This window comes from Rhinoraja longicauda, chromosome 38 (assembly GCF_053455715.1).
Source record: "Rhinoraja longicauda isolate Sanriku21f chromosome 38, sRhiLon1.1, whole genome shotgun sequence".
NCBI classification, from domain to species: domain Eukaryota; kingdom Metazoa; phylum Chordata; class Chondrichthyes; order Rajiformes; family Arhynchobatidae; genus Rhinoraja; species Rhinoraja longicauda.
The window spans coordinates 12671368-12683722 of NC_135990.1; the positions used below are offsets into that span (position 1 = coordinate 12671368).

Sequence of the window (12355 nt, forward strand, 5' to 3'; positions counted from 1 at the left end):
CAACACTGGTCTTCAGGGCAACCTACAACGGGACGTTAGACAGATATGTGCAAGCATTTTAAACAAGGTGCTGACCTGGGAAGTCCATCTGTGTTCTGCATTCTCTGCAGTCGATCCAACATATCTTGTGTAGGTCCACCTCCCCCATCGCCAAACCCAAAGAGGAACGCACTGTGATTAACACGGCCTTTGTCCTTGTTATTTTTAACCGTCTTCAGCAGCTGCAACGGGGGAAAGAAAGGACTTATCACGGTGGCGGTCAGAGTCATACAAGTCAAGTCAAGTCAAGTTTATTTGTCACATACACATACACGATGTGCAGTGAAATGAAAGTGGCAATGCCTGCAGATTGTGCACAAAAAAAAGAATTACAGTTACAGCATATAAATTAAAGTTAATACAGAGAAGACAAAATTTAGTCCCTGGAATTATAAAAGTTAACAGTCCTGATGGCCTGTGGGAAGAAACTCCGTCTCATCCTCTGTTTTCACAGCGTGACAGCGGAGGCGTTTGCCTGACCGTAGCAGCTGGAACAGTCCGTTACTGGGGTGACAGGGGTCCCTCATAATCTTGCTTGCTCTGGATCTGCACCTCCTGATGTATAGGTCCTGCAGAGGGGCGAGTGTAGTTCCCATGGAGCGTTCTGCCGAACGCACTACTCTCTGCAGGGCCTTCCTGTCCTGGGCAGAGCTGTTCACAAACCAGACTGTGATGTTGCCGGACAGGATGCTCTCTACAGCCCCAGAGTAGAAGCAATGAAGGATCCTCAGAGACACTCTGAATTTCCTCAGCTGTCTAAGGTGGTAAAGGCGTTGCCTTGCCTTACCCACCAGTGAGGCAATGTGCGTTGTCCATGTCACATCCTCTTTGATGTGGACTCCCAGGTATTTAAAGCTGCTCACCCTATCCACAGTAGACACATTTATTTCCAGTGGGGTGTACGTCCTTGGATGGTGAGCCCTTCTAAAGTCTACAGCACAGAACCAGTTCCTTCAGCCCACCAAGTCTACACTGAACATCAAGCACCCATGACACTGAAGAAGGGTTCTGACCCAAAACGTCACCTATCCATGATTACATGATTCTCGATTGTAATCATGTATTGTCTTTCCGCTGACTGGTTTGCCAGCAACAAAACTAAACTCAACCTAAACACAAAGCATATTCTTCAGTGATGTTGACCGACCCACTGATTTACTCCAGCATTCTCTGTCCACTACACTAATCCCATTAATTTTTTTAAAAGTTTATTTAGCTTAGAGATGCATCGTGGAAACAGGCCCTTCGGCCCACCAAGTCCATGCCGACCAGCAATTATCGTACACCAGCACTATCCTACACACTAGGAACAATTTTACAATTTTTACCGAAGCCAATTAACCTACAAACCTCGTAGGGAAAAAAAACTGCAGATGTTGGTTAAAATCGAAGGTGGACACAAAAAGTTACCCATTCCTTCTCTCCCGAGATGCTGTGTGACCCGCTGAGTTACTCCAGCATTTTGTGTCAACCTACAAACCTCCATGTCTTTGGAGTGTGGGAATAAACCAGAGCACCCGGGGAAAAACCACACGGTCACAGGGAGAACGTACAAACTCCGTACAGACAGCACCCGTAGCCAGGATCGAACCCGGGTCTCTGGCAGTGTTTGGCAGCAGCTCTACCGCTGCGCCACCGTGCCATTACACTGAAGAAGGGGTCTGACCTAAAACATCACCTGTCCCCCAAAGATGCCAACTGACCCACTAAGCTAATCCAGCATTTTGCGTACACCCATTACACTAATCCCAATGTTTTTTAAATTCTCATGACTTTCCTGTCAACCCCATCTAGATTCTACCAACTCACCTGCACACAAAGAGAAATTTACACTTGTGAATTAACCTACCAACCTGCATGAATTTGGGATGTGGGAGGAGACCCACGTTGAGTAAATTAAAATGAGAAACTTAGAGAAGGTTGGGGGGTGGATTTCCATAGGGTCGGACCCAGCCATCAGAAGCACTTCCTGACACTGATGGGGTAAACAAAGAGAGGGCTCCACACAAGAGACCAGCCTTGTTATGGAGCCAGACAGCATGGAACAGGGACACAAGGAACTGCAGGCGCTGGAAGCTAGAGGAAAAACACAAAGTGCTGGAGGAACTCAGCATCTGTAGAGGGAAATGGAGAGACCTATCTTTGTAATGAAAATGTCATATTTTAAGAAACAAATTTTGTGATGAAAAATCTTTAAAGGTACAATAATTTGATATTTACATAGGTGTTTGATTCATCATTGTTAAAATTTAAATTACATTTAATTAAAAAATATAACTACTGTAAAGTTATATAATTTAGCTAAATTGCCATTTGTTGGACAACGCTGCTCATTGCAGATTTAGCCATCCCGGGGGAAAATCTAATGTCATAAAAAGGTAAAGCCTTGGGCGGGAAATTAAATGTCAGCATCGTTTATGGAGCAGGTCAATAGACAATAGACAATAGGTGCAGGAGGAGGCCATTCGGCCCTTCGAGCCAGCACCGCCATTCAATGTGATCATGGCTGATCATTCTCAATCGGTACCCCGTTCCTGCCTTCTCCCCATACCCCCTGACTCCGCTATCCTTAAGAGCTCTATCTAGCTCTCTCTTGAATGCATTCAGAGAATTGGCCTCCACTGCCTTCTGAGGTCACTAGGCAATAGACTATAACTGCACCAAATTTAAATATATCCCAATTTAGTTCTTCCTCTGGTACAATAAGCAATAGGTCATGGCAATAAGCAAATATAACATGACAAATCTCATGTGGCATTGTGGCAGAGTATCTCATTTAACCATGGGGCGGCACGGTGGCGCAGTGGTAGAGTTGCTGCCGTCCAGCACCAGAGACCCGGGTTCGATCCTGATTATGGGCGCTGTCTGTGTGGAGTTTGTACGTTCTCCCCGTGACCGCGTGGGTTTTCTCCGGGTGCTCTGGCTTCCTCCCACATTGTCGGAGTGAGGCTAAACATGAATTGGAGGAACAGCATCTCATATTTCGCGTGGGCAGCTTACAGCCCGGTGGTGTGAATATTGATTTCTCTAACATCAAGTAGCCCCTGCATTCTCTCACTCTCCATCCCAAGTTGCACCAGCTTCTCGTTCACACCTAGCAAACAGCCTGTTTCCTTGATTATCGTTTCTTTGTTGCATATTTTTCACTCATTTGTTCTAAATCTCTCGTTCCCCTTTCCCCTGACTTGAATCTGAAGAAGGGTCTCGGCCCGAAACGTCACCCATTCCTTCTCTCCAGAGATGCTGCCTGACCCGCTGAGTTACTCCAGCATTTTGTCGTCTAACTGCAGTTTAAACCAGCACCTGCAGTTCCTTGCCACACGTTGTAACAAAGGATGGGAGGCAGCGCACTGCTGCACTCTGGTGGCGAAAGAGTTGAACTTTTTCTTGCAGTAATACAACAGGATGGAAGAAAATAGCTGAAACTGCTAGTATACTCACAGAACAACGTTACCAAGTGCGGCTGCCAGAATCAATTCTACCCGACCTGAAAGCTAAGGGGGGTGAAAGCAACATTTTTTCTCCCCGATCCAGCAGCTACTCAAACACGACCCCCCCAGGACCAATCGCTCATAGCTTCACCCACAGAAACAGGCCCCTTGACCCACCAAGTCAATGGACAATAGGTGCAGGAGGAGGCCATTCGGCCCTTCGAGCCAGCACCGCCATTCAATGTGATCATGGCTGATCATTCTCAATCAGTACCCCGTTCCTGCCTTCTCCCCATACCCCCTGACTCCACTATCCTTAAGAGCTCTATCCAGCTCTCTCTTGAATGCATTCAGAGAATTGGCCTCCACTGCCTTCTGAGGCAGAGAATTCCACGGATTCACAACTCTCTGACTGAAAAAGTTTTTCCTCATCACCGTTCTAAATGGCCTACCCCTTATTCTTAAACTGTGTGGCCCCTGGTTCTGGACTCCCCCAACATTGGGAACATGTTTCCTGCCTCTGGCGTGTCTAACCCCTTAATAATCTAATACGTTTCAATAGGATCCGCGCTGACCAGCGATCACCCCACTGGATGCGATTCCAGCGCTCACTGGAACTGTTCTGCACATGAGGGACAATTACAACGTTACGGTGGCGCAGCGGTAGAGTTGCTGCCTCGCAGCGAATGCAGCGCCGGAGACCCGGGTTCCATCCCGACCACGGGTGCTGTCTGTAAGGAACATCTGAGGCCAGCGTTCGGTTCATACTTACTTCCTCAACCTTGCAGTGCATTTCGTAGGAGTTCCCCGGTGGGAAGTGGGTGAGCACCCTGGACCCATCAATCCCTTCCCAAAAGAATGTGTGATGCTGTGATGGTTTCAAATGGCAAGAACAAAGGTACACATTTTACTTGACATGACATGGAACGTGCTACAACAGCGGGTTTGAATTCAATATCTCTGTTGACACGAGCACGAAGTATAACAAAACCAAAAAAGGCATTGGTTGAAGGAATTAGACAGGATTTGGTTCAGCCAATGTTAGTGCATCTATATATTATAACTCTCATTTGTTTGTTCGTTCCTGAACTACAGCCAAATCGGTACACGATAGCGCGACAATGTTAGGCCCACCTTACTCACCGTCATCCCTTTGGTGCTAATGGAAGAAGTTTCATTGAAATTGGTGATATATTTTTAAAGCTATTCACATTTTTAAAGTTTAAATCTATCTCCTAGGGAGAGGGGCGAGGAAGGGAGGGAGGGGGGGAGAGGAGGGCAGAGGAGGGAGGGGGAGGGGGAGGAGGAGGGAGGATGACGGGGAGGGGAGGGATGGAGGGGGGGAGAGGGAGACAGGGGAGGGGGGAGAGGGGAGGGAGGAGAGGGGAGGGGGAGGGGCAGAGAGGGGAGGGGGGAGGGAGGGGGAGAGTGGAGAGGGGAGAGAGGAGGGGGAGAGTGGAGGGGGGAGAGAGGAGGGGGGAGGGAGGGGGAGAGTGGAGGGGGGAGAGGGGAGGGGAGGGGGGGGAGAGGGGAGGGGGGGAGAGGGGAGGGGGGGAGAGGGGAGGGGGGAGGGGGGAGAGGGGAGGGGGGAGAGAGGGGAGGGGGGAGGAGAGGGTGCTGCACTAATGCAGGAGAGGTTTGATCTAGTATGCTTTAATCCTTGGTGCAATGTAAAGCTTCTAGCACACCTCAACAAAGCTGTTTTCAGACATACAGCGAGGCTTTCAAAGTAGCAACTATATTTCTGTTCAAAAACTCAAATTTTCATCTCGAGTCCCTCAACATCAGACAATTTCTTAATAGTTATTCTATGAAATTGTAACCATTTTAAATGCCTCACTCAGATCCTTCCTCACTATCCCACATTCACAGGAATACTAGCTTGGGTTTGTGAAATCTCGCCCCATCACAACTCTCTATGCCCAAATATCATTGTGGATTCTCGGTCTGTGACAAATCAGATCATTTAAAACAACTTGCTTTAAATTGGCCTTTTTAAGGAGGGCTAATTGAGCAGAGATCCTAGCTCTGTGCGGCACGGTGGCGCAGCGGTAGAGTTGCTGCCTTACAGCGAATGCAGCGCCGGAGACTCAGGTTCGATCCCGACTACATGGTGCTGTACTGTACGGAGTTTGTACGTTCTCCCCGTGACCTGCGTGGGTTTTCTCCGAGATCTTCAGTTTCCTCCCACACTCCAAAGAAGTACAGGTATGTAGGTTAATTGGTTTGGTAAATGTAAAAGTTTAAACCAGTTACTCCAGCATTTTGTGTCTACCTTCAATTTAAACCACATCACCCATTCCTTCTCTCCGGAGATGCTGCCTGACCCGCTGAGTTTCTCCAGCATTTTGTGTCTACCTAAAAATTGTCCCCAGTGGGTGTAGGATAGTGTTAATGTGCGGGGATTGCTGGTCGGCGCGGACTTGGTGGGCCGAAAGGGCCTGTTTCCACGCTGTATCACTAAACTAAACGAAACTAAACTCTGATCAAGATAAAATTGGTCTCGAATGGTTGTTAAGCCAAGCATTAATAAAGACCTGCGCTGAATAAGCAGAAGATAATAATAATAATAATAATGCATTACATTTATATAGCGCTTTTCAAACACTCAAAGACGCTTTACAGGGATTACTAGAACATAGAGAAGAAAATAAATAGATAAATAAGTAAACGAACAGAAAAATGAGACAGAAGGTGAGGTGAGGTGAGGTGAAGATGATGGTTGAGTATATATAAACAGATTATATTAATAAATACCACAAGTTAATTATTTATACTGTACAAAGATTTGTTTTCCAGGTATAATGATCTTTCAAGCTCTCCCGACTAGATTGAAAACTATTTCACAAAATGCTTGAGTAACTCAGCAGGACAGGCAGCATCTCAGGAGAGAAGGAATGGGTGACGTTTCGGGTCGAGACCCTTCTTCAGACTGAAAACTATGCTCTTTTTCACAGTTTAGTTTGCTTTCATGGGTACACATCATGAATATGATTTATATCTTCCGTGAACAGCCTCGGTCACTGCCTTACCTGACTGTTCATGAATCATCAACAAGGCAGTTTTATTAGCAGTGTGCTTTTTAAACATCTTCTCTATAATAGACAGTGACTGACATCCTCATAAGACTCCACCCACTCAATGTGATGAAGTTTAGTTTAGTTTAGAGATACAGCGCGGAAACCGGCCTTTCAGCCCACCGGGTCCGCGCCGACCAGCGATCCCCGCACATTAACACTATCCTACACACACTAGGGACAATTTTTACATTTACCAAGCCACTTAACCTGCATATCTGTACGTCTTTGGAGTGTGGGAGGAAACCGAAGATCTCGGAGAAAACCCACGCAGGTCACGGGGAGAACGTACAAACTCCGTACAGACGGCGCCCGTAGTCGGGATGGAACCCGGGTCTCCGGCGCTGCATTCGCTGTAAGGCAGCAGCTCTACCGCTGCGCCACCGTGCCGCCCTAATTGCCCCCTTTACGTGTCCACCCTCCCAGCGGCCTGCTGAATGTGGACAACTCACCGGAAAGTCATTCACCAGGTTCCAGCTGAGCTTCTGGGTGAGGAAGCGTGAGATGCCACATCCCTTCATGATCTGTGGTAACTGTGCGGAATATCCAAATGTATCTGGCAACCAGAACTGTAAAGAAAAGAAAATAAGGTCTCATTTCTATCTGGTAGCACTCATAGGATCATAGAGTGATACAGTGTGGAAACAGGCCCTTCGGCCCAACTCGCCCACACTGGCCAACAATGTCCCAGCTACACTCGTCCCACTTGCCTGCACTTGGTCCATATCCCTCCAAACCCGTCCTATCCATGTACCTGTCCAACTGTTTCTTAAACGACGAGATAGTCCCAGCCTCAACTACCTCCTCTGGCAGCTTGTTCCATACACCCACCACCCTCTGTGTGAAAAAGTTACCCCTCGGATTCCTATTCAATCTTTTCCCCTTCGCCTTGAGCATATGTCCTCTGGTCTTCGATTCCCCTACTCTGGGCAAGAGACTCTGTGCATCTACCCGATCTATTCCTCTCATGAGCTTGTACACCTCTATAAGATCTCCCCTTGTCCTCCTACGCTCCATGGAATAGAGACCCAGCCTACTCAACCTCTGCCCATAGCTCACACCCTCTAGTCCTGGCAACATCCTCGTAAGAAGCTCATTAGCTCCACACATGTCAATTGTATTAATACAGAATAATTTAAGGGACTAAAGTAGAAAAAAGGAATTGCAGATGCTGAGTTACAAAAGAAGATACAGAGTGCTGGAGTAACTCAGCAGGACAGGCAGCATCTCAGGAGAACATGGATAGGCGACGTTTCAGGTTCATAAGTTCATAAGTGATAGGAGCAGAATTAGGCAATTCGGCCCATTAAGTGTAATCCGCCATTGAATCATGGCTGATCTATCTTTCCCCCTTAACGCCATTCTCCTGCCTTCTCCCCTGACACCCATACCAATAGTGGCACCCGCACTAATAGAAGGCAGGCACGGGTTACTGATTGTGGATGATCAGCCATGACCACAATGAATGGCGGTACTAGCTCGAAGAGCCAAATGGCCTCCTCCTGCACCTATTTTCTATATTTCTAATCAAACTGAACCCAAGGACCCAATTCAGAGTTGGTCTGATTACCCCAAAAGGTTTGAGAGAACGAGAATCCAATGGTCCCGTTTGCTTTCTGAGGAAGTCTCGTGGTAATAGTCAGTGAAGAAGGGGACCCGGGGACCTGTTTGTGGATTATCACTTGAATGTATTTCAAGGTGTAAGAAGGAACTGCAGATGTTGGTTTAAATCGGAGGTAGACACAAAATGGTGGAGTAACTCAGCGGGTCAGGCAGCATCTCTGGAGAGAAGGAATGGGTGACGTTTCGTGTCGAGACCCTTCTTCAGATCCTCCTTCTGAATGTCTCAGATGGATGCACTTGTAGGTTGTGTAGGAAAAAAACTGCAGATGCTGGTAAAATCAAAAGTAGACACAAAATGGTGGAGTAACTCAGCGGGTCAGGCAGCATCTCTGGAGAGAAGGAATGGGTGACGTTTCGAGACCCTTCCTTCTCACCTCCTCCTTCTCTCCAGAGATGCTGCCTGACCCGCTGAGTTACTTCTGGTCTCGACCCGAAACGTCACCCATTCCTTCTCACCAGAGATGCTGCCTGACCCGCTGAGTTACTCCACCATTTTGTGTCTACCTCCGATTTAAATCAACATCTGCAGTTTTCTTTCCTACACTATTAAGGACACAAGTGCAACGTGGCATCCAACGCTGGAATCTCACTTTAGGGATGAATGCAGAAAAGATTTATCACGGGTTGAAGATCAAAAGCTGGTCGATTGTCGAAGTTGAGGTGGTTTTCCTTTGTAACCAGATAAAAGTGAATGGAAGGATATTGCTGCCAATCGTTGGTGCAAGGACCGGGAGCAGAGGACAGAGGTGGATGAGAGGATTTATTTTGTTTTATGCAAAAAGGTTAAGAACGCCATCAAAAGGGAGCAAAGAACCAAATGCTCAGCGTTGCAGGTCGCCATCATTCTTCAGATACACTTCTCTTTCAGTCCCGATCGGAAACATCAACCGTCCATTCTCTCCACAGATGCTGCCTGACCCGCTGAGTCCCTCCAGCACTTTGTGTTTCCCCTCAGATTCCAGTACCCACAGTTTCTGGTGTCTCCATCAAAAGGGAACCTGGATAGAGATCTGGGATGGACTGTCGCGAAGAGCAGGGGTAGGGAACAGAAGATTTAATGGGCTGGATATCCTCCTGGGCTGCGACTACACTAAAACTTTAGAGATAAATTACATTTGAACATTTGTGTTTAGTGGAAGTTGTACGTGATGAATACTAATTTAGATAGAGCAAATATGATTTCTTATTCAAAGACGTAACTCTGCAGAAATTACAGGGAGATGAGGTCTGGTTTTTTTTTTTTTAGAGATACAGTGCGGAAACAGGCCCTTCGGCCCACCGGGTCCGTGCCGCCCAGCGATCCCCGCACATTAACACTATCCTACACACACTAGGGACATTTTTTACATTTACCCAGTCAATTAACCTACAAACCTGTACGTCTTTGGAGTGTGGGAGGAAACAGAAGATCCCGGAGAAAACCCACGCAGGTCACGGGGAGAACGTACAAACTCCGTACAGACGGCGCCCGTAGTCAGGATCGAACCTGAGTCTCCGGCGCTGCATTCGCTGTAAGGCAGCAACTCTACCGCTGCGCCACCGTGACGCCCAACACCGGTTCCTACACCTCAGAACTCACTCACCTCAGAACAACGTCTGCCAAACTCCTGCTGGAAGAACGCTTGACCCTGGAGGAACTGCCGGACCATGGATTCACCGGAGGGGAGGTTTCCGTCCTGTGGAACCGGCACATTAGTGACCGCTAACGGACAACTGTATGATCTCAACACAATCCCAGTAGTCCTAGCAGCAGCAGAAACTATGTGGAATTCCAAATACATATTAAACAAATGTAATTCCCTTGCTCCTTCTGCCAGCGTGTGCAAGATTGCCACACACCTCCTCCCTCCTCACCCGTTTCAGCATTTCAAACAGACCATTCCAGTCACGAATCCCACCTTCTGCCCACCGAGTCCGCACCGACCAGCGATCCCCGCACACTAACACTATCCTACACACACACACAAGGAACGATGTGCAATTTTACCGAAGGTAGACACAAAATGCTGGAGTAACTCAGCGGGTCAGGCAGCATCTCAGGAGAGAAGGAATGGGTGACGTTCCGGGTCGAGACCCTCCCTCCGTCAGACTGATTCCTACAATTTTACTGAAGTCAATGAACCAATTGTGGGAGGAAACCGGAGCACCCAGAGAAACCCACGCGGTCACAGGCAAAACGTACAAAATCCGTGCAGATAGCACCCGTGGTCAGGATCGAACCCGGGTCTCTGGCGCTGTAAGGCAGCAGCTCTACTGATGCGGACCGTCCGGCGCGGCCTGCAACCACAACAACCTGACTGCGGGAGAAGACAGCAGGAGAAGGGAAAAGACATTGTGGCCTTCCATCACAGTGAAGAGAGGACTGGAGGAGACTCACTGTGATGGATGTTTCTTTGATGGATGTTTCTTTTTTTGTGTGTTTTTGGGGTTGTGTAATTTTAATGCCTATTTAATGCTTTTATTGTTGGACTGCGGGTGACTGAATTTCGTCCAATATTGGATGGCAAATAAAGCTATCTTGAATCTTGAATCTTGAGTCAAGGATGGCATCTAGGCCACACAGCACTCCCTCGGTACCACACTTGAAATATGAGCCTCGGTTTCACCTCAAATCCCAAATAAGAAGCAATCACATAACGTTTACACTCATCACCGGCAAGGATAAGCTGACGTTTAATGTAATACAGTGTCATAGAGGGTGGAGACAGACCATTAAGCCTAATTTGCCCACGCCGTCCAACCTGCCCTATCTACACTGCCTGCATTTGGCCCATATCCCTCCAAACCTATTCTACCCATATCTATATACTAAAACTCTCGTTTGTTTGTTTGTTTGTTCCTGAACTAGGAGGGGGGGGGAGGGGGAGTGGGAGGGGGAGGGGGAGGAGCAGGTGCTGCACCAATGCAGGAGGAGTTTGGGCCCAACGGCTCCACTTGGTCTAGTACCTGTCTAAATGTTTCTTAAACATTGTGATAGTACGTGCCTCAGAACATTCCATATACCTACCACCCCTTGTGCAAAAAAGTTGCCCCTCAGGAAAGACTGGAGCGACTAGGCTTGTATACACTGGAATTTAGAAGGATGAGAGGGGATCTTATCGAAACATATAAGATTATTAAGGGGTTGGACACGTTAGAGGCAGGAAACATGTTCCCCATGTTGGGGGAGTCCAGAACCTGGGGCCACAGTTTAAGAATAAGGGGTAGGCCGTTTAGAACGGAGATGAGGAAAACCTTTTTCAGTCAGAGAGTTGTGAATCTGTGGAATTCTCTGCCTCAGAAGGCAGTGGAGGCCAATTCTCTGGATGCTTTCAAGAGACAGCTAGATAGAGCTCTTGAGGATAGCGGAGTCAGGGGGTATGAGGAGAAGGCAGGAACGGGGTACTGATGGAGAATGATCAGCCATGATCACATTGAATGGCGGTGCTGGCTCGAAGGGCCGAATGGCCTCCTCCTGCACCTATTGTCTATTGTCTATTGTTCCTGTTATATCTTTTACCCCCTCACCTTAAACCCATGTCCTCTGGTTCTCGATTCCCCTACTGTTAGTAAAAGACTCTGTGCATTTAGCCCATCTGTTCCAATAAGCCCAAGTAGGGCATGCAGTATTTGCTAATCATGGCTCTGATACTTCACCATTTCCACCCAGGTGCCACCCACAACGATGAATTGTCCTTTCTCCGCAAACTCCTGGATCTCTGCGTACAATCCCGGGTACCAGCTCTTTACCCACTCCAACTGCTGTGCCTGTTAAAGGGTGAAAGATAGTGTTAATGATCGTGACTAATTTAGCACTCATCATTCCTTTAGTGCCAGAGAGCTTCACAAGATTATACATTTATTTAAATGTTGTCCGACAATGCTCTTATGAAGTGGCTAGGGTTTATTTGCGACATTATAGGCACTTTGTAAACAAAGGTAGTGTAAGGAAATAACTGCAGATGCTGGTACAAATCGAATGTATTTATTTCACAAAATGTTGGAGTAACTCAGCAGGTCAGGCAGCATCTCAGGAGAGAAGGAATGGGTGACGTTTCGGGTCGAGACCCTTCTGAAGAAGGTATTTATTTCTCAAAATGCTGGAGTAACTCAGCAGGTCAGGCAACATCTCAGGAGAGAAGGAATGGGTGACGTTTCGGGTCGAGACTCTCCTGAAGAAGGTATTTATTTCACAAAATGCTGGAG

At 47.5% G+C, this 12355-nt stretch overlaps 1 protein-coding gene across 1 annotated transcript in view; it reads right to left on the minus strand.

Moving 5' to 3' along the window:
* The window catches only part of man2c1 (mannosidase, alpha, class 2C, member 1), an 89143-nt gene that overhangs the window by 50588 nt on the left and 26200 nt on the right, over positions 1 to 12355 (minus strand). Inside the window, exons 8-12 of the mRNA XM_078429879.1 lie at positions 11807 to 11917; positions 9754 to 9846; positions 7000 to 7116; positions 4243 to 4338; positions 76 to 221 (exon numbers count right to left, since the gene is read on the minus strand). Coding sequence (XP_078286005.1) covers positions 76 to 221; positions 4243 to 4338; positions 7000 to 7116; positions 9754 to 9846; positions 11807 to 11917 — 563 coding nt within the window. The remainder of the gene's footprint in view (positions 1 to 75; positions 222 to 4242; positions 4339 to 6999; positions 7117 to 9753; positions 9847 to 11806; positions 11918 to 12355) is intronic.